This window comes from Capsicum annuum, chromosome 2 (assembly GCF_002878395.1).
Source record: "Capsicum annuum cultivar UCD-10X-F1 chromosome 2, UCD10Xv1.1, whole genome shotgun sequence".
NCBI classification, from domain to species: domain Eukaryota; kingdom Viridiplantae; phylum Streptophyta; class Magnoliopsida; order Solanales; family Solanaceae; genus Capsicum; species Capsicum annuum.
In genome coordinates this window covers 142,361,189-142,382,583 of record NC_061112.1, presented here as the reverse complement: position 1 = coordinate 142,382,583, position 21,395 = coordinate 142,361,189, and the positions used below count along the sequence as shown (strand labels likewise).

General features: G+C 37.0%; 3 protein-coding genes and 1 pseudogene across 4 annotated transcripts; all 4 read left to right on the top strand.

Annotated features, from left to right (window-relative positions):
* The first annotated feature begins 430 nt into the window (after positions 1–430).
* LOC107860092 (histone chaperone ASF1B) lies at positions 431–4,811 on the top strand. Of its 2 annotated transcripts, none has more exons than XM_016705327.2 (3): positions 431–918; positions 3,966–4,081; positions 4,258–4,811. In XM_016705327.2, the coding sequence occupies exons 1-3, from the start codon at positions 810–812 to the stop codon at positions 4,525–4,527; spliced, it is 495 nt and encodes a 164-aa protein (XP_016560813.1). In that variant the 5' UTR covers positions 431–809; the 3' UTR covers positions 4,528–4,811. The 2 variants fall into 2 exon arrangements, with proteins under 2 accessions (XP_016560813.1, XP_016560812.1); XM_016705326.2 differs by having other exon boundaries at positions 4,171–4,811.
* Positions 4,812–6,935: 2,124 nt separating this feature from the next.
* LOC107860091 (2-hydroxyacyl-CoA lyase) lies at positions 6,936–10,716 on the top strand. Its single transcript, XM_016705325.2, has 2 exons — positions 6,936–8,519; positions 10,095–10,716. Exons 1-2 carry the CDS (start codon positions 7,110–7,112, stop codon positions 10,407–10,409), a joined length of 1,725 nt encoding a protein of 574 aa, XP_016560811.2. The 5' UTR covers positions 6,936–7,109; the 3' UTR covers positions 10,410–10,716.
* A 142-nt stretch (positions 10,717–10,858) lies between these two features.
* LOC107861346 (protein DETOXIFICATION 3) lies at positions 10,859–13,748 on the top strand. The gene is made up of 7 exons (XM_016706687.2): positions 10,859–11,334; positions 11,809–12,353; positions 12,455–12,541; positions 12,632–12,688; positions 12,784–13,022; positions 13,172–13,377; positions 13,477–13,748. Exons 1-7 carry the CDS (start codon positions 10,975–10,977, stop codon positions 13,546–13,548), a joined length of 1,566 nt encoding a protein of 521 aa, XP_016562173.2. The 5' UTR covers positions 10,859–10,974; the 3' UTR covers positions 13,549–13,748.
* A 195-nt stretch (positions 13,749–13,943) lies between these two features.
* On the top strand, positions 13,944–16,193 carry LOC107858313 (annotated as a pseudogene).
* Positions 16,194–21,395: the final 5,202 nt, after the last annotated feature.

Genomic DNA, 21,395 nt, shown 5'->3' with positions numbered 1-21,395 from the left:
GATCCAAATTGAACGCGCAATGCAGCTGCTTGCAGCCTTGCGCATGACAAAAATGACCGGACACCAGAATGATGAGAAAGATCCTATAGATGCCGCTCTCTCGGTGAAGTCGCGCTCTAGTGTACATGTATTTATTCTTAAGATTGTCTCTAGAACTAAAAATTAGTGTAATTAAAATTATTTTTCAACATTTTAAAAACACTGAATCTTAAATATGTAAGTACATGAGAAAAGTTGGAATCAGAGAGTTAAAAAGTAATAATATTTATACTTAATACTCAGGTAGTAGTTATGCTTATTGAACTTTATGGGGGTTCTACAATCCTCTAGACTTATTTGTAAAAAATATTTTAGGGGTAATAGAATTTTTGCAAAGATCAGGATGCACAATTTCGCCACGGTACAGTATTTTTTTCCACCTTTTTCCTCTTAAAAATGTGCAAACTATTTGAAATGAAACAAATCTATTCAGAGTAAACAACTGACTCCAAATAAAAGTACAAGGAGAAAAGTAGAAGAATTGGGAATGACAGGAACTCGGAACTCCCGCCAATATTAAAGACCTGCTATAGCCGGTAGCTGCAGAAAAAGCCAGTCATGCAGTATAAAAAAAGCATCCCCAAAGTGAAGAGCTACTTCGTTCATTCCCCATGTTGTTCTAGTTGCTGTTTTTTTTTTTTACTTATGGCGATGAAAAGATCTTTGTGTCTCCGTCGGAGTTTCTAAATTCGAAGCTTTACTTCTTCACACAATCCGCCGCCGCCGAGGGTCGTTGTCAGTAATTACAACTTTGATTAGCTATACAAAAAATGAGTGCGGTGAACATAACGAATGTGACGGTATTAGACAATCCGGCGTCGTTTTTGTCGTCGTTCCAGTTTGAAATTTCTTACGAGTGCCTCGCTCCTCTCCAAGACGGTACTTCCTCCATTTCCCTCCCTCCCTCTTTTGCATGTTGTATTTCTCTGACCTATTAGGGTTTATTTTTCATTTACAAAGTTGACTGGGATGGACTTGAATTGATTTGACTAAATTATTTGCATTTTGTTTCTATCATAGGAATTAGTGTTCCTGTGTTTCAAAGGCCTTAGTTCAGCTAAATTATTGTAGAGGCTCATTTTCTCTTCAAGGGACAAATATTTTAGTGTGTGAGGACATCTCAGTTTAAACATTACTTATACAATCTGGAATTTGGGGCTAACTGAAATTTAGTAAAATACAGCATAGAAGGTTTTTTTTTTTTTTTTTTTTTTTTTAAAATTTTTTTTTTAAAAAAAAAGAAGAAAGAAAAAAGCGGAAGAATTAAGAACTAGGGCTAGACTATTTCATTTCTTCAAAAAAGTTACATTGGAATAAAAAAAGATTTAATTTTTAGACCTAGCTAGCTATACTAGAGAAGCTAAATTGACCTCTAAATAAACCACTTCTCTAAATGGCTATTCAAGCGAGTATCACGTTCTAAAATTTCAGATCACATCATACACAAAAAGACCGTGCATAAATTTGGTTGATGTAGGGTTCTTGATGGTGAGGCGATTCTTTCAATCATAAACATCAATCGGTTGTCTTTGCTCATATTTTGCTGTAATTGGTAGCATTGTATAAGCAGTTACATATTTCCAATTGCTTAGAGGAAAATGGAAATTATGGGAGTAATCAGCCCTACAAGCTGATAAACTTTGTGGGTTCTTCATGTTGGACAGTTGGAGTCTTTGGCACAATTTTGTACCTGGATTGAGTCTGATAATCTGAGTAACCGGAGAAACTTAACTTGACTTATGGGAAAGATTAGGGGTGCAGGGAAATATTGTTCAGGTTATTCACCAATTTTGATCATCAAACTACTGGACACCTGTTGTCTCTGGCAATATATATCTGCTGTGCTCCCCAGCTTCCCGAGTTGTCAAGCTATGCCAGTTTGACAGATGAAATAATCATGCTGTGGTTTTCTGGGGTATCTGGGTTTTCCTTGTTATACTACACTTCAGTTTAAAATTCTTTCTAGAACAAAAGCAAAGTTTCTGACGAGACTTCAAACAAGCTAGTTTGTTCTTACATTTTAATTCTGAGTAGGATGTATAGGAGTTCCTTTTCTTTCCTCTTTCCTTGGACAGTCTTATGTCATGCAGCTCCTCTTACCCAAATGATTTGTAAATTTTTGTGAAGTTGTCCTCCAAATAGTGCAAATGTTATGCCAATTCAGATAGTGGATATTTGGATTTTTAGATGAACTCGTTGCGAGCTTCTGCTTTTTTTCAATTGCACTTACTGCCAGTGGTCTTACTTGATGAACTGATTTAGATTATTTGCATGTGTGCCTAAAAGCAATGAACCATCTGACTTGTCCATGTGAAGTATATTTTCTGGTTGGTTCAAGGTGGGCAGATGGTGTCATGATGTTAGTTCCCGCAGTAACTTCAAGAAAGGGAACCTTAGAGTTCAAGCTTTCCCTTTCTAGAACTGATAAGTACATACTACATACTGCTATTCTCATTTGTTGGACGACCTGCAGCTAAAAGATTGCTAATACTGTTATAGGAATATCATAGTATAATCTAATAGCATGTTTATGTGCAGTATTAATAGATGTAAGTCCTCCATTTCTGCAACCTAATGCGTAGGATGAATCAAATAACCTATTTTGCATCATTTCTGTGGGGGTAGTTTGGTTTGTTGATGGGATTAGAGGGTAACTTAATTCCGTGGGACTGGGATCTGGATAAAGTTTTTCCTCTTATGGATTGTTGTGAAGGGATATTAAAATGCTTATTTGGGTGAAAATCTGTACATGGGATTTAATAAGTCTTTATCCTTCTTGTGATTCATGGGATACGGGAGGGAAACAACTTTCGAATCCAGGTGTTCATCAAATTAAGTGTCAAATAAGCTATAAATAAAGACTAAATATAGTAAAATATTAATATAGAAAATTCATAGGAGTTGGTCTAGTGGTATGATAGTTGGTGGAGGTTGGAAAATCTCTGGAAGTGGACGAATTAGTTTATGACCATGGCATGAATAATCCCCTTAGAGGAAATCGTAATCTGCCCCGAGCCAGACATCAAATCATCAATTCAAAGAACAGATAGAGGATAGTGTACCACAGTTTCTTACTCACCCCTAAAGTCAGACCAAAGACGGATGTTTGTCCTAATCTGATTACGCGTTATTTGGTTCCATATCAGTACAGCAAATGATCAACTGTCTTTCGCAACTTTTAAGACTCTTTAGGTAGTTAACTAGGGAAGAGAATGGGCTTAATATTTTAGCATTTTTAGGGCACCTTCTATGTTACTCGTGTGCCTCTGTTCATTTAATTTATGATTCTGTCTTTTGCAAATAGTGATGATTTTTAGGTATACATGCTTCTGTTGAATTAATTGCGATAATTATTGTTGTTATATGCTAAAAATGAGGGGGAACAGTGTCTGCTGCTATTGTGGATTTTCTATCTTAGATGCATACTTTTCCAAGTTACACTGCTTCTTTCATGTGCTATTGTGTATAGTTACTCCTGTTGGGAGATCATATATTTGCTTAATAGGCCACCCTGTTCTGGATCGGTTTGTTTGGGTACCACAGTTCCCTTCTCTTTTTAGGATCAAAATTTCAGTAAGACGATTAAATGATTTATTGATTGGTCGAACCAATGAATGGAAGCTAATATTCTTTGCAGATAGAAATTCTCCCACCAATTTGATTTTCTCTTCCTTTCTTTTAGCCGGATACATTCGGGCTGTTTTCAAGATTTAAACCACCAAGTCTGTGACTTATTTTCCTTTTATGAATTTATTCGATTGATATGGGTCTAAATGGAGCGACATGGTTGGTGAGGATTTATGTAGCTGACCCCAATTAGCTTGGAGTTGAGGCCTAGTTGTTTCTGGCGATGTTGGCATGTTGTTTTAAGTATGCTTTATTTGATTTTGGTTGCATAGAATAATCTCTGTCATATGTTCATGCAGATTTGGAATGGAAGCTCATCTATGTTGGATCAGCTGAGGATGAAACATATGACCAACTTCTAGAAAGCGTTTTTGTTGGCCCTGTAAATGTTGGAAATTATCGCTTTGTCTTGCAGGTATTGTTGGATTCCAATTGTTCCTTGTTGTACTAATGCTTTGTCTGCCTCATTGAATGTATGTTATATTTTCCAAACTTTGATGCTAGGCGGACCCTCCAGATCCGTCAAAAATTCGTGAAGAAGACATTATTGGTGTTACTGTCCTCTTGTTGACCTGCTCATATTTGGGGCAGGAATTTGTTCGAGTTGGCTACTATGTGAACAACGATTATGATGATGAGCAGCTGAGGGAAGAGCCTCCACAGAAAGTCTTAATTGATAGGGTTCAAAGAAATATATTAACGGACAAACCTAGAGTAACAAAGTTCCCTATTAACTTTCGCCCTGAAAATAGTGAAAGAGAGGAGCAAGCCCCTCTACCTGATCATGTGGGTGAAGAAGAGGACCAAAACGAAGGGCAATTACCTTTGCCTAAGAGTAAATCAGATGAAGATGGAGCCTAATATGAAGATTTTAGCTCTGTCTAATCCCCTCTGTTTTGGTTTGACAATATTTTGTCTTGTAAGATATCTCGTCCTGGTTCTCGTGGATGACTAATCATCAAAACCTGTGCTTTTTTTTTTTTTTTTTCTTGTGATATATGTATCAAGTCCAGTCTCATTTTGAAGCAGTTAACTAGGCTTAATTTTGGGGGTTTAGAAGAAACTGTATGTGGACTAGATGCCAATTCTGGCTTTGTATTTTGGTCCTAAATGTTTATATGCAGACTCTGACCTTATGGTACTGATGATCCTGACTTCATTTTTGTGCATTTGAAGTACAATCAGCAAGGTTCAACTTTAGCCAAGGATATCTTTTATATTGGCAAGCATCAGTTGAATCGCTTCTTTCAGTATGCTAGTGTCAGGGCAAATAATCATCCAATATTTGTGTTTCATTTCATGTCCTTTTTTCTTCCAACGGGATTAAAATGATTTAATGGAACATATGGCACATCTAACGAATAGTGAAATTACTCATCCTAAGATATTACAGGGGCATATTAATCATTTTAACGTCATTTCCTATCACAGATTAAACAGTGGTACTTCGTTTATATTGGTTTTTAAAGCATATCAGGGTCTTAAATTGTACTATTCTACTAGGATCTCTTAAGCCGTGATGTGTTCTATTCGACTGAAAAAGAGAAATAGGAGTAACGACACATGATTGTCCCGATGTTGCCTCGTTGGTATATATTGATGTTGATGGAAGTGTTTTTATCTAAGTTTGGTCACGTATCGACCTCTGGATTCCTATTTTGGACTGACTTCTAAACCAACTTTCTTCGATTAATTTGCATTTACATTGGTAATCCAATATCTATGATGACCTCGAGGAAAAGCTGGCATAAAATGGGGTGTAGAAACCTTCAACACCCACTTGGCTCAGGATATTTGTTTCCTTCATGAAGCATGAACATGATACAAAAATCAAAATTTGCCAACTTCTTTGCGTGTTGTCGTTTTCATTTTCATTTGGAGACGTCAAAGCCAGCTTGACATGTATCGTCAAAACTATCAAGCAATGGAAAAAAATAAATAAAGATATTCTATTCCATTAGGTTACAATTGGGGTGAGGCTTTTTGCTCCAATTTTGATGGACAACATCATTTTGGATAAGCCTTTGTTTAATGTTAAAAAAGGAAAAGAAAAAGAAGTCTTAATAATAAAAACTTAAGAACCGAGACATCAGGAACATACTATATTTTTATTACAAAAACAAAACAATAACCTTGCAACACCCACACGTCCAATAAATTAAAGGACTTAAAAGGACAAAATGCCACATGGTTGAACACACTTCAATTTTTTCCTTTATAAAAGTCTTTGTTTAGTAATTTTCCTTCCATGCTGGATTAGTTGACCCTACTAATTGTTGGGACTTGGAAGCAAATCGACATACTTTTCTATTAGATTTAATTTATTTTAAACTATAAAAATTATGATCTGCCTTTTTTAAATTAAATTTTAATATTTAAAGCAAACTTTTCCTTTAGGCGGATTTTCTCGTTTGGCAAGCTGGCAGTCAAATAATCAAAGTAGTATTGAATGAGTAGACAAAACCAATTTCGTCATTCCAAACACTGCCTCCGACAACCTCAAGCCGCCACCCCATTATCTCGGGTAGGCACATCTAATATTTTAAGTGTCCTTTTATTCGCATGCTAAATTATATCGAGTTTAAAATTATAACTTTTGAATTAAATTATTTTACGTAATAGACAGATCTAATATTTCAAGTGTCCTTTTATTTACATGCCAAATTGTCTTGAGATTAAAATTTTGAAATTATAATTTTTGAATTAAATTATTTTAAATGATAGAGGGGTTCAAAATTTAATTTATTTTGAAATTATAATTTTGAGGATTGTAATATTTAAATAAAATTTATTTCATTCAAGAGAGTTTAGTTGACATTACTTTCTTCGTTTCATTTTAATTGATTCTTTTATTAAAAATACTTAAAATTATTTTATTATTTTCTTCTAATATTATCGGACTTACTTTTTTCTTAACAAGGATCTTGAATAAATCACACATACTTCAAGGATTTCACAGATTTAGGAGGCACATAGGTCGGTATACCAAGAGAAATGCAGGTAAGCGACGAGCTACTTTGTTCCTCAACAAAATCAATTTTGATTTCCAGAAAGATTCCGCGCTGAGGGCTGAGCTTTGCCAAATAATTTTATGAATCACCCATCCCATTATCATTAAATGATTATATACAATATATATATTTGAATTTATATTTTCAAAACGTATCTAATAAAATGAATTTAATAAAATAATTTTTTAATAAATATTTTCTCAAGAACATGCTAAATCAATAAATACCATACAAAATATAAATTTTATGATATGACCTTCTCTTATATATATATATATATATATATATATATATATACCACACCACGCCAACTTAACAGACATCCGTATATCACGTGTACACCTTTCTTAAATATCCAAATTGATTCTCCTTCACTTCTCCCAAGAAATCGATCACTGAAAAAGAGTCCTCTGTTCCTTAAATTCCTCAAAAATGTCCAATTCTGATCACCTAACCCCATCTACCGTCGACGGCAATACCTTTGTTGCCATGTGCCTTGCACATGCTGGCATCGACCGTATGTTCGGCGTCGTCGGTATACCCGTTACTTCCCTTGCCAACTGGGCGGTCCAGCTCGGAATCCGGTTCATTGCTTTCCATAATGAACAATCCGCCGGTTATGCTGCTTCCGCTTACGGTTATCTTACCGGTCGACCCGGTATTCTGCTTACAGTTTCCGGTCCGGGTTGCGTTCATGGGCTCGCCGGACTTTCTAATGCGATGGTTAACACTTGGCCCATGGTCCTGATTTCCGGGTCGTGTGATCAGAAGGATATGGGTCGGGGCGATTTTCAAGAATTGGATCAAATTGAAGCTGTGAAGCCCTTTTCCAAATACTCAGCTAAAGCTACTGATATTACGAAAATACCCAGCTGTGTTTTCAGTGTTTTGGATTGGGCTGTTTCTGGTAAGCCCGGTGGTTGTTATTTGGATCTTCCTACTGATGTGCTTCATCAGACTGTTAGTGAAACTGAAGCACAGAAATTGATTGATGATGCTGAGAGTTGTAGGAGTAAAGAGGTTATTGCTAAGCCCATTGTTAAACATCCGGAGATCGAAAAGGCGGCTGCTTTGTTAAGGCAAGCGGAGAGGCCTTTGATTGTATTTGGAAAAGGGGCTGCGTTTTCTAGAGCTGAAAAGGCTCTGAAGACTTTAGTTGAGAGTACTGGAATACCCTTTTTGCCAACGCCAATGGGCAAGGGTTTATTGCCTGATAATCATGAGCTAGCTGCTACTGCTGCGAGGTCACTGGCAATTGGAAAATGTGATGTGGCGTTGATTGTTGGCGCGAGGCTTAATTGGCTTTTGCATTTTGGAGAGCCACCAAAGTGGTCTAAGGATGTAAAGTTTATCTTAGTTGATGTAGATAAAGAGGAGATTGAGCTTAGGAAACCGTGTTTAGGGATAGTTGGTGATGCTACTAAGGTTGTTGAGATGATACATAAGGAGATTAAAGATGACCCTTTTTGTTTAGGGAAGTCTCATCCTTGGGCTGAGGCATTAACAAAGAAGAGCAAGGAAAATGTTTCAAAAATGGAGGCACAACTGGCAAAGGATGTTGTGCCTTTTAATTTTATGACACCAATGAGAATTATTAGAGATGCAATACTGCAATTGGGCAGCCCTGCTCCAGTTGTTGTCTCTGAAGGTGCGAATACTATGGATGTGGGACGATCAGTATTAGTTCAGACGGAACCAAGAACCCGGTTGGATGCTGGGACGTGGGGGACAATGGGAGTTGGTCTGGGTTACTGCATTGCAGCTGCGGTTGCTTCACCTGAAAGGCTTGTAGTTGCTGTGGAAGGGGACTCTGGATTTGGCTTCAGTGCCATGGAAGTCGAGGTTTGTTGTCTCTCTCCATTTCTTAATATCTTTTGCTTTCACTCCTCTATTAATAGTGTATGACTGACTTTAGTTGTTACCGTAGAATAGCATTGCTGATCTTCAACATATGATTTTCTTTCTTGATGATCAGAGAACTTAATTACACTCGTTGCTTGTTAGTCTAAATGTCTTGTGTTGTAAATCATTTACCTTTGTTGATTAATAATTAAGTCCAATAGAAGAGATCTTCCTCATCTCTATGGAGTTGAACTGATTTGTACTTAAGTTTAGGATCTGATGAAGCTCAAAATGCTATTTTTTCCGACTGCTTAGAGAATTGCTGTAGACAGTTAATGTCCTTCTCTGTTGTTGTGGATTTAGGATTCTTCCTAGTTTCATTATATACTTGTTTTTTGGCAATTTCACGGGTTAGTTAGATTTAATAGTCAGCAGCATTTGCTAACTTTCTGAGTAGTGCATTGGTTTTCAGGAAAGATAGTACTCATCTCAATAAATGGAATAACTTAAGACTTCTTGACATTGGATTATTTTTATATGGCGTTTTGATGTCATATCCCGTATTTGAAACGTACAATTATCTCTTTTGGAACTTCTGCACAGATCTTAAACTGTAATGAACCACGAATTACAAATATGACGGTACCATATTTTCCAGACTTTGTGGGGTTGAATATTCATAGGTTCTCTGCTGCAACGTTATTAAGTTAAAATTCAACTCATTTTTTCGAGTACATGGTAATGTAACGTGAATTTGAGTGGGTTCAGAATTTTCTTGGTTTAATTCATTGAGTCCTTAATCTGAATTGCTTCTTAGTTCAGCCGATGGAGCCACCTTCTTGAATAACAAGGATCTTGTTGTTTTTCTGTTAGAGAAAATAGTTAAAAAAGGATATTAGGGTTTCGGAAGTGACACCTTGATTTGCTGGCTGCGGTGTGATGCAGTGATGTCATAATTTAGTAAGATCACTTAAATCTTGTGGTACAACATCAGGGAACTCAACTCGATGTCATAAGTCGGTACAAATACTTCCCACATACTTGAAAACTGCTCAATAGGTCATTGAATCAACCAATGTTTTGTCAACCAGCGGTTATAATAACTGGAACCTAGGCCTCTTCTGTTGATGTGCTGGTTTTTGATGTTGGACCCATAATCCCCCGTATACCGTACTTGGACCAATCTTGTGCTACCCTATTAGACCGGTTCTGTGGTGATTCGTGATTTTTCTAATCTATTTGTTGACCTCTGTAATGTAACTTGTATAACATTTTTTCTTTTGTTGCCTGTGGTGGTAACCTCCTACAATTATGAGGATTTATTGTTTCTTAAGGTTACCATTATCTCTTTTTCGATTATAGCATTGATCACACTCTCTACAATGCAAAATATACTTAGCATCCTCAGTTTGTGCTGATTCGTTTGCTTGGGAAGACATTCCTTCTACTTCTGAGTTACATTTATTACTTAAGAGTAAATTACCTATGGCACCGTTGGCTCCCAGATATCTCTTGGTTCACTTTCTTTTAAAGTTTGATTCACACTCCTAATTAAGTGTGATTTATTTAATGCAGACCCTAGTTCGCTACCAGCTCCCAGTTGTGGTTATAGTCTTTAACAATGGCGGAGTTTATGGTGGTGATAGGAGGAACCCCGAAGAAATTACTGGGCCTTACAAAGAAGATCCAGCACCCACATCTTTTGTTCCTGGTGCATCTTATCATCTCCTTATTGAAGCCTTTGGAGGAAAAGGATACCTTGTTGGGACACCTGATGAACTTAGATCTGCACTTTCTGAGTCTTTTTCTGCTAGAAAACCTACTGTTATCAATGTGACAATTGATCCTTATGCTGGTGCTGAGAGTGGGAGGCTGCAGCACAAAAATTGAGGGTGGAGGTCTCTGATTATTTATGTACGGATAATGCTTGCCGAAGTTGTGCAGTTCTTGTAGATTGCTGTTGTGCCACGGCATGAACTTCTCATCAGTGGAGGAAAATAATAGAGAAGGGAATAGCACAAATGAAACGTCTCTCCTTAATGATTCGTATGAAGGATTTTTTTCAGTCGTCACGTTCATAGTCTGTGTATGAATGAATTTTCGTATACGTAATAGATGAAAGTAATGTATTTGCAACAAGTATGTACCCTTGTTATTGATGAAGGTTACTTCAAATTTATTACTTATCTTCTTAGTTTCTCTGGCGTTTTATTGAGTTCCTTGGTACGTCTCCGTTAAATTATTATTTCGTCTGCACCGTTCTATTTCAATCGTGACTGGGTTTTTAGTTTGGGAATCTACTTAAAAGATTTGTTTAAGCACGATTATTGACTCATAACAGAGCAGACTCGGATAAAATAACCTTATATATCTGTAGCATTAATTGATGGCATGACTAATACAGTATAATATTATATGTACGATACAATTTTAAACAAATGAAAGGGACTTATTGATGTGGGACCTGATACGAACAGCTTGTTATAAGTTGATATCTACAGTCCAATTGAAATCACTGCTGCTGCAGCATGCATCTGTAGCTATTTTTACAAATTTAAACAAGGCTGAATCCATGGAAGATCAGTTGCTGGAAAATGGAGAGAACAGCAGATGGATAATAACAAGGGAATGGGAAACTTATTATCAAGAACTGAAGAAGTTGACTTACATAGCAGCACCGATGGTGGCAGTTTCCGTGTTGCAATATCTATTGCAAGTTGTATCCATGATGATGGCGGGACATCTTGACCAGATTTCACTGTCAAGTGTTGCTATTGCTACTTCTATAACCAACGTTAGCGGTTTCTCTCTTCTTGTAAGTCCTTTATCACTGTGATAAGTCAAATTTGGATGGTTCAAAGCGAGTTGAATTAATAAATGGATCATTATTCCAGAGTTTGATTGGGGGTAAAATGGTTTGGTAAGGATGGATGGGTCATAACTGAGCCTGCCCAACATCCTCTCTCATCATTTTGCTTTTTGAAAAGAAAAAAAAGATTTTTTCCTGACTTATTTGCTTAAGTTCTTCCAAATTATATTCTTTATTCCAAATTTGATTTTTCACCCAATAGTTTAATGGGTTATTTTAACTTCTATCCGTTTGGTCAATTAACAAACGAGGTCATAGCCCCCGATTAAACTTGAGCGGTTAGCGAGTTACTAAACAATTGGTTGATTTGGCATTTCAACCTTAAGACATGGTCATCAAATCAGTGATCACCTTAACTTCTTGTTAGGACATGGACATTTTTAGTAAACTCTTATGTTGAGCTATGTATATGTGAAACAGTCTGGGCTGGTTGGAGGTTTGGAGACTTTGTGTGGGCAAGCATATGGGGCAAATCAATGGCAGAAAGTCGGCACTTATACTAACAGTGCAGTAATATCTCTGCTTTTGGTGAGCATCCCAATCAGTATCTTGTGGCTCTTCATGGACAAACTGCTCATTTTCATGGGACAAGACCCTGCAATTTCAGTTGAAGCTTCTAAGTACACTATTTGGCTTATCCCTGCATTATTTGGAGGTGCAATTCTTAGGCCCCTATTCAGATATTTGCTGATTCAAAGTTTGATTCTCCCAATGCTCCTTAGTGCCTTTCTGGTTGTATGCCTCCACATATCTCTGTGCTGGCTTTTCATATTTCAGTTGGGACTAGGAAAATCAGGTGCAGCTATAGCCTTTAGTTTTTCAATCTGGACTTTTGTAGCATTACTTGTGCTTTACATCAGTCAATCGAGTTCTTGTGAGTGGACACGAACTCCTCTGAATAGAGATGCCTTCCTTGCTATCGGACAATTCTTTCATTATGCAACTCCATCTGCTTTAATGGTTTGGTAAGAAGTACTGCTTTTGTTATTGAAGAATCTTAAGTAGTCTTGTCACATTTATGATTAATTTATCTTGATCCATTTTTGTGCAACGGAAATCATCACAGCCTTAAATGGTGGTCACTGGAGGTGCTTGCTTTGCTATCTGGCCTTTTACCAAATCCAAAACTTGAAACATCAGTACTATCAATATGGTATGTGTATGGACCAGTTCAAAGATAACCTATTTTATGCTCAATTCATCATTTGTGTAAGGTACTGATCCTCATATTTTTTCTGATCAGCTTAACTATTTCCGCGCTGCATTTTGCTCTACCATATGGATTGGGAACTGGTGCGAGGTTAGTTCAACATTCATGTGTTTCGTAAAACTTTAGAAACATCACAAAAATTTCTTGCTATGTCATTAATGCTACAATTTCTGGCTCAAGTATAGCACGAGGGTGTCAAATGAATTGGGAGCTGGTAATCCTCAGAAGGCTCAAGTGGCAGTTAGAGTTGCAATGATTCTTGCAGTTGCAGAGACAATAGTGGCAAGCACAGTAACATTTTTGTGCCGCGAAGTTTTGGGTAAAGTCTATAGCAATGATCAGCAAGTGGTGGATTATGTTGCTGCAATTACCCCTTTCCTGTGTCTATCAATCATCACAGATAGCTTACAAGGAGTCATCTCTGGCAAGTCTTCTATCTAGCTATTATATCTTCCGATGATCGTTAAGTAGGCATTTGGACGATTTTTATTTGAATACAGGAAAAGAGAATTTGTTGTTGAAGCTGAAATGATCACGTGGTGTAATTTTGACGCCTGTGTTGGAAATAAACAGGAATAGCTAGGGGAAGTGGATGGCAGATTCTTGGAGCATATGTGAATCTAGGAGCATTCTATCTGGTTGGAATCCCAGTTGCTGCTGTACTGTGTTTCTATGTAAATCTGAAAGCAAAGGGCCTTTGGATTGGATTATTGGTTGGTACTGCAATACAAGCAACTAGTCTTTCCTTCATACTAGGTTTCACTGATTGGCAAAAACAGGTCCACTTTTATTTGTTTCTCCTAATTTTCATTTTTTGATCCTTCTGTCATATTTAACTCTTATGTATTGGTTTCACTCGTTGTGATGGAATTTTGCAGGCAATAAAGGCTAAGCAGAGGTTATCAGAAAAGAGGTCATCCGTAGAGAATGATTTAGAGGGTGATGAATGACTTCTCATGTACTATGGTGCAAGGGGCAGAAAACTCTATCTATGGAGCAATAGATTGAGTTGATAAATCTAATGGTTATGCATTAAAGTATTCACTAATGAAGGTTATTTAACGATTGACTCTATGGTTTTCCCTCAAGTCTCTGTTTTATCATCCCACCATACTGAAGATTCGCATAAATACTCATGGTTAATACTTCGTTTAATCACGTTCAGGGGTGATTAAGATCAACAACATAGTTTAGGTGTACACTGATTAAAAGGTGTCTAAGTTCAGGGGGTCTTGAACTATTTAAGCCGTGCAAGCTAAAATATTAACAATACAATTAACAACAAAACAATGAACTGTGAGTATGCAAACATAATCGGGACAACTGGAGTAGAAAAGACAATTAGATGGGACTCTCAAATGGAACAAGGAGACTAGAAGGGAGAGGGAAAAGAGAGAAAAGGATTACAGCTCTGCTGCGATTTTGTATGGCATGCCAAAGGTGAAAATACCGGTTTGGACATCAAACTGTATCTAACATATTATAATTACAGTAAGAATTGAAGCGCGAATCTGTATTTACTTTGACTCAGTAAAAACTGGACGGAGGGAGTATAACATTGAAAATTTTGGGTGTGATTTGGGGATATTCTTAAAGTACAGATGACCTGAAAAAGTCTAGGGGAACACAAAACGTTTGTTTAAGCACAACTGAGTCATCAAATAGCAAACTGAATTAAATACTTCCAAGCATTAGTTGACTATATAAAGAACATAGTATTATGCTATCTGCATCAAATATATGTGTGTGTAGTTGATTTAAAAGTTTTAGACAAGGTTGAATCCACGGAAGCAGACAAGGATTCACGATTTGAACTCTATGGGTTCAACTTTATACTGAAACTATTATATTTTTTAAAAAATTATGAGTTTAGGCCTACTAATTACTGTAATTTTAGCAATTTTTACACGGAAATCTATACACTGCCGAAAGTAGGTTCAGATGTACTTGGTGCTGTAAGGCTATATAGTTCAAAGCAGGTCGAACTAATAAAATGGATCATGATTCAACCCGTCTAAAGTTTGCTCAGAGCAAAATGGTTTGGAAAGGTGAACAGATCATAACTTAACCTGCTCAATATGATCCAACACTCCCTTCTAATTTTCTTTTTGAAAACAAAAAGTGAAAGCTGATGTATTTTTTCTTAAATTACTTGCTTAAGTTTTTCCGAATCTACATTATTCTTTATCTCCAAATTTGATTTTGTATGTTTGGGTTGGGGTTGCTGATTTATAAGGTTAAACCATTGGATCTTACTTAATAGTTGAGTTTGATGGATTATTTTGACTTCTACACGTTTGGTCAAGTAAGCAAATGAAGTCACTACGCGAGCCGTTTCAACTTGCGTGGTAGGCAGTTACTAAACAATGGGGTGATTTTGCATTTCAACCCAAGACATGGTCACGAAATTAGTGATCAAATTAACTTCTTAAATGGACATGAAAAGTTTCTAGTAAATTCTTGTGTTGAATTATGTAAATGTCAACAGTCGGCGCTGGCTGGTGGTTTGGAGACTCTATGTGGGCAGGCATATGGCGAACATCAATGGTAGAAAGTCGGTACTTATACATACAGTGCAATAATATCTCTGCTTCTTGTGTGCATCCCAGTAAGTGTCTTGTGGATCGTCATGGCCAAACTGCTCATTTTAATAGGACAAGACCCTGTAATTTCAGTTGAAGCTTCTGCATATTCTATTTCGCTTATCCCTGCAACATTTGAAGTTGCAATTCTTAGGCCCCTATTCAGATATTTGCAGATTCAAAGTTTGATACTTCCGATGCTCCTATGTGCCTTTCTGGTTTTATGCGTCCACATATCTCTATGCTGGTTTTTCATATTTCAGTTGAGACTAGGAAAATCTGGGCAAATATAGCCTTTAGTTTTTCAATGTGGACTTATGTAGCATAAATTGTGTTTTACATCAGTCGATCAAGTTCTTGTGAGAAGACTCGAACTCCTGTGGATAGAGATGCCTTCCTTACTATCGGACAATTATTTCGCTATCAACTCCATCTGCTTTAATGGTTTGGTAAGAGGTACAGCTTTTTTCGTTGAAGAATCTTAAGTTTTCTGATCACATTTTTGATTAATTTTTCTTGGTCTGTTTTTGGGCAATGAAAATCATCACAGCCTCAAATGGTGGTCATTTGAGGTGCTTATTTTACTGTCTGGCCTTTTACCAAACCTAGAACTTGAAACATCAGTTCTCTTAGTGTGGGTATGTATGCACCAGTTCATAACAACCTATTTTATGCCCAATTCATAGTCTGTGTATAGTACTGATCCTCATACTTTTGCTGATCAGCTTAACTATTGTTGCATTGCATTCTGCTATACCATTTGGAATGGGAGCTGGTGCTATAGCACGAGGGTGTCGAATGAATTGCGATCTGGGAATCCTCAGAAGGCTCAAGTGGCAGTTAAAGTGGCAATGTTTCTTGCGGTTGCAAGCACAGTAACATTCTTACGCCACGGAGTTTTGGGTAAAGCCTATAGCAATAATCAACAAGGGGTGGATTCCTGTGTCTATCAATCATCACAGATAGCTCGGGGAAGTGGATGTCAAAGCATTGGAGCATATGTGAATGAGTGAATCTCGGAGCATTCTATCTGGTTGGAATACCAGTTGCTGCTGTATAATGTTTCCATGTAAATCTGAAAGCAATGGGCCTTTGAGTTGGACTTTAGGTTGGCTCTACAATACAGGCCACTACTCTTTCTTTCATGTTAGGTTTCACTAATTAGCAAAAACAGGTCCTCTTTTCTTAGTTTCTCCAAATATTCATTTTGTTAGGAAATTAAGATTTATCTAGAAACTCCTAGTTAGTAGGTATTTTTGTTGTAGAAATTCCTAGATATTAGATATTTTTTGAAATAGGTTCTTCTAGAATATCCTAGATATCTTGAATAAATATCTTGTAGAATTATCTAGATATTCTAGAGTAGTAGAAGATAAGGATCACTAGATTTTTCTTGTAGATGTATCTAGAAGGATATCTAGAATCATCCATAGACTATTATAAATAGGAAGCACATTGTGCATTTATAACCATCCAGGAAAATAGAAATCACTCAAAAAGTTTCAGCTTTTCCTTCCCTAAAGTCTCTTTTGTAGCAATTTACAACAACAATTTCCCTATATTTTTTTCCTTGTAGCTTTACTCTCTACGTTCCCTTTGTTTTTGACATGGTATCAGAGCCTATTTCTTACGGGATCTGAATTTGTTTTTGTTGATCATCTCATTTTATTTTTAGCTCCTTTTCTTGGATCTATTTGCTGGAAAACATGGCACCAGAAAATCAACCAACAACGGGTCCTCCGCTTTTCTTGGGGGAGAATTACCATATTTGGGCCATTAAAATGAAGGCTTATTTGAAGGCTCTCAACTTGTGGGATATTGTTGAGAGAAGAGAACCTGTTGTCCAACCATTGAGAGACAACTCAACTCTCAATGGTATCAAAAAGTATGATGAGTTGGTGACTAGATCTTATAGAGCTCTCACTTGCTTCAAGCCTTACAAAAGTGATGTTTACAAGGATTATGGCTTGTGAGACAGCCAAAGAAGCCTGAGATAAGCTAAAGGAGGAGTTTGAAGGCAGCAACAAAGTTAAGTCTGTTAAGGTCTTAGCTTTCAAGAGGGAGTTTGAGCTCTTGAAGATGAAGGATTCAGATAGTGTGAAAGAATACTCTTCCAAGTTGATGGATATTGTGAACTAAATAAGGATACTTGGTGAAAACTTTTCAGATCAGAAGGTTGTAGAGAAGATCATGGTCAGCCTTCCAGACAAGTTTGAATAAAAAATCTCAGCTATTGAAGAGTCTTGTGACTTGACTATTCTTTTAATAGCTGAGTTGATCTCTAAATTGCAAATACAAGAGCAAAGGGTAACCATGAGAAGCGAAGGGACGATCAAAGATGCCTTTCAAGTAAGGCATAAATTCAAGAAACAAAAGGAAGGCAAAAAGTCTCTTTAGACCACTCTGGAGAGGTGAAATCTGGTGGATACCAAGGTGAATCGTCGAGGAGAAGAAAATTTTCACCTTGTGGTATTTGTAAGAAGACAAACCACTTGGAGAAGAAGTATTGGCAGAAGTCCAAGAGATCTCTTATTCAATGCAAATACTGCAAGAAGTATGGGCACATTGAGAAGTATTGCAGGCAAAAGCAAACTCAAAGTGGTCAGCCTCCCCAACAAGTAAATTTTGGGGAAGATCACCAAGTTGAAAAAACAGAGGAGGAGGTATTCATGGCTTCGCACACATCACGTGTTGATCGATACAATTGGTATGTCGATAGTGCGTGCACAAAGCAAATGACGATTGATGAAAATCTTTTTGTTAGGTTGGACAGGTCTGATAGGACCAAAGTGAAGCTTGGAGATAGTGCACTGGTGCAAGCTCAAGGAAGAGGATCAGTGAAATTCCCTACGGATGAAGGTATGAAATCATAAACGATGTTCTTTATATGCCAAGCCTGACTCAAAACTTGTTAAGCGTTGCTCAGTTGCTTCACAATAATTACTCACTTACTTTTAAGGATAAAAAATGTGTCATTTATGATACTAAAGGTTGTGAAGTAGCTAAAATTATCATGATTGGCAATTCCTTTCCAATTTCATGCTAAAAATTGCTCTTTAAATGTTAAAATGAGTGATACTTGGCTTTGGCACAAAAGATTCGGTCATTACAATCTTAGTTCATTGTTGTATGCAATCCAAGGGTATGGTGCTTGATGGACCCAAAATTGACATGTGCCGAGATGTTTGCGAGTCATGTCAATTTGGTAAATTGCATAGACTATCCTTTCCTAAAGGAAGTCTTTGGAGGGCGAAGAAAAAACTAGAGTTGGTTCATACAGATATATGTGGACCAATGAGGATGACTTCTTTGAGTGGGAATAAATATTTTATTCTTTTTATAGATGATCTAACTCGAATGACATGGGCCTATTTTCTAAGTAGCAAAGTTCAGGTGTTCTCTATTTTCAAAGAATTCAAGGCTATGTTAGAAAGGGAATGACTGTCGGTTGAAGTATATCAGGTCAGATAATGGAACTGAATATACTTCACATTATTTTAGCAAATATTGTAAAGATGTGGGTATTCAACAACAATTCGGTGTTATCTACACTCCATAACAGAACGAGGTTTTTGAGAGGAAGAATAGAACAGTGATGGAGATGGCGAGATGTATGTTGGAAGAGGTAGTCAATACTGTCGTCTATTTGCTGAACAGATTACCAACTAGAGCACTTTAAGATGTGACGCCATTTGAAGCATGGAGGGGTATAAATCCGTCTGCGAGACACTTAAAAGTCTTTGGTTCAGTCTGGTATGCACATATTCCAGATGCTAAAAGAGGCAAATTGGATAACAAGGCGAAACTCTGTATTTTGTTGGGCTATAGCACAGCTGCAAAAGGGTACAAAGTGTATAATGTTTATATGAAGAAGGTGCTTATCAGTAGATATGTTGCGGTGGACGAGTCTAGCCACTATGATTGGGATCGAGATATTGTTGTAAAGAACCAAGATGGGAGTACTTCAGTTGCAACTCAAAATCCGCAAATGAGTGTACTTCCAGTCCTATTGCTGGAGAAAGACACTTTTCAAATGTTGAATGGGCAACTGATTCTCCAATTTTGAAGACCAAATCACTAGCTAAAGTTTATGAGCAATGCAATTTTGCTCTTGTCGAACCATCTTCCTTTGAATAAACAGCGGGTCATAAAGCTTGATTTATGCAACGGAGGAGGAGCTTGACATGATTAATAAAAATGATACTTGGGAGCTGTTTGATACAATACAACAATAGAAGATACAAAATCAGCCCAAAACAATCCACAAAATGGCTAAAACCAAGAGCCCTTTTGAGGCCTAGTCTCGGCCAACCACAACAACACAAGAATGGCACAATAACAACACTATATTGAGGTGGATTGACACCTATTTTTCAGCGAACAACAAACTAACAAGAATATTATAAGATGGAAACAACAATAAGTTGAACAACAACAACAAAAATACCCACTCAGCTTACACTAAAACAAAAGGAACAAAATAAGATTACAATAAAGTAAAGGGATAGATAGATAGATCTCATGAGAGTATAATCATAAGAACCCAAGAATGGACACTCTTGGACCCTTAACACTACATATAAGAATAAACCTATCTCTTACGTCACACAAGATCGGATTGCACCTTTCTAGCATCAACGTTTCCAAGCAAGCAACAACAAAAGAAAATCCACCCTATTGTTGTATCCTAGTTTCTTTTTTGGTGCCTCAAGGAGAGAGGACTTGTGTTCTTTGGTCTTTCAAGACTTACAAATATCATTAAAAACTAATCAAAGAAACCCTACATGGTTCTATTTATATCCTATTACAAATAAAAGACAAAAAAGACCAAAAAGCCCCTTAAAGACTTAGGTGTCCATTAAGTGTAATATGTTGGCCGATTTTAGTGCATTTAGGTCCCCTTTTGCACTTCAATTGCACACACTAAGTCTCTGACCCAACATTCACTCCCATAAGTCCATATCCGTGATTATTCCCGTATCACTGGTTGATAGGCCCGAACAAAAGAACATCATCGGTGTCAAATGGGTCTATAGAACAAAGTTCAATCCAGATGGATCCATCTTCAAAAATAAACCCAAGCTCGTAGTTAAAGGCCATTCCCAGCAGCCTGGAGTGGACTTTGGAGATATGTTTGCTCCTGTTGTGAGGCATAAGACAGTAAGATTTCTAATTGCTCTTGCATCATAATAGAAGTGAAAAATCTACCATTTAGATGTCAAATCTGTATTTCTAAATGGATTTCTTGATGAAGATATTTTTGTTGAACAACCTGAAGGTTTTATAGCTGCAGGTGAATAAGACAAGGTGTATAAGCTTAAAAAGGCTCTCTGCAACCTTAAATAAGCTCTGAGATCTTGGTACAGTAGGCTGGATACTCATTTGTTGTCTCAAGCTTCAGTGGAAGCCTAAATGAGCCTACTTTATACTTCAAAAAGCAAGCTGATGGAAAGTTAGTTGTGATATCCATTTATGTTGATGATTTGATGATCACATGTGAAGATTCTCTTGCTATACAAAAAGTTAAAAATGCGATGCTAAAAGTTTTTGAAATATTTGATCCAGGGGAGATGAAGTTCTTCCTGGGAATGGAAATTTGTCAATCTTTTGAAGGAATTTTCTTGTCCTGAAAAGAGATATGCCCTGAATCTCTTAAAAAGGTTCAAGCTTGATAAGTGCAAACCTGTTGCAACTCCACTTATTGTGAATGAAAAGTTAATGAAGGATGATGGAGAAGAGAGGGTAGATTCACAACTGTATAGAAGCCTTATTGGAAGCTTGTGTTATCTGACTGCTACCAGGCCAGATGTGATGTTTGATGCTAGTTTATTGTCCCGATATATGCAATGTCCCAGCATCATGCATTTTGGAGCTGCTAAAAGGGTGCTGCAGTACATTAGAGGGACAACAGATTATGGAATTTGGTATAAAAGTGTGGAGAATGGATGTCTTATTGGCTATTCAGATAGTGATTAGGGTGGATGTTTGGACGATTACAAAAGCACATCTGGTTACTCTTTCTCATTTGGTTCATGCATTTTTTCTTGGAGCATAAAGAAGCAAAAAATCGCAGCTCAATCTTCAGTAGAAGCTGAGTTGTGGCTGCTGCATCTGCTACAAATCAAAGAATTTGGTTGAGAAAAATTTTGTTTGATTTGGATCTTTTGCCAAGAGAACCAACAGTGATCTATGTGAACAATAAATCAGTCATCGCT

Excerpts from the sequence above, each read along its gene's own strand:
- LOC107860092 (XM_016705326.2), top strand. The coding sequence starts at position 810 with ATGAGTGCGGTGAACATAACGAATGTGACGGTATTAGACAATCCGGCG. Across the intron at positions 919-3,965 it reads CCTCGCTCCTCTCCAAGACG|ATTTGGAATGGAAGCTCATC; the intron begins GTACTTCCTCCA and ends ATGTTCATGCAG. Across the intron at positions 4,082-4,170 it reads ATTATCGCTTTGTCTTGCAG|GCGGACCCTCCAGATCCGTC; the intron begins GTATTGTTGGAT and ends CTTTGATGCTAG.
- LOC107861346 (XM_016706687.2), top strand. The coding sequence starts at position 10,975 with ATGTGGGACCTGATACGAACAGCTTGTTATAAGTTGATATCTACAGTC. Across the intron at positions 11,335-11,808 it reads TTAGCGGTTTCTCTCTTCTT|TCTGGGCTGGTTGGAGGTTT; the intron begins GTAAGTCCTTTA and ends TATGTGAAACAG. Across the intron at positions 13,378-13,476 it reads TCACTGATTGGCAAAAACAG|GCAATAAAGGCTAAGCAGAG; the intron begins GTCCACTTTTAT and ends GGAATTTTGCAG.
- LOC107860091 (XM_016705325.2), top strand. The coding sequence starts at position 7,110 with ATGTCCAATTCTGATCACCTAACCCCATCTACCGTCGACGGCAATACC. Across the intron at positions 8,520-10,094 it reads TCAGTGCCATGGAAGTCGAG|ACCCTAGTTCGCTACCAGCT; the intron begins GTTTGTTGTCTC and ends TATTTAATGCAG.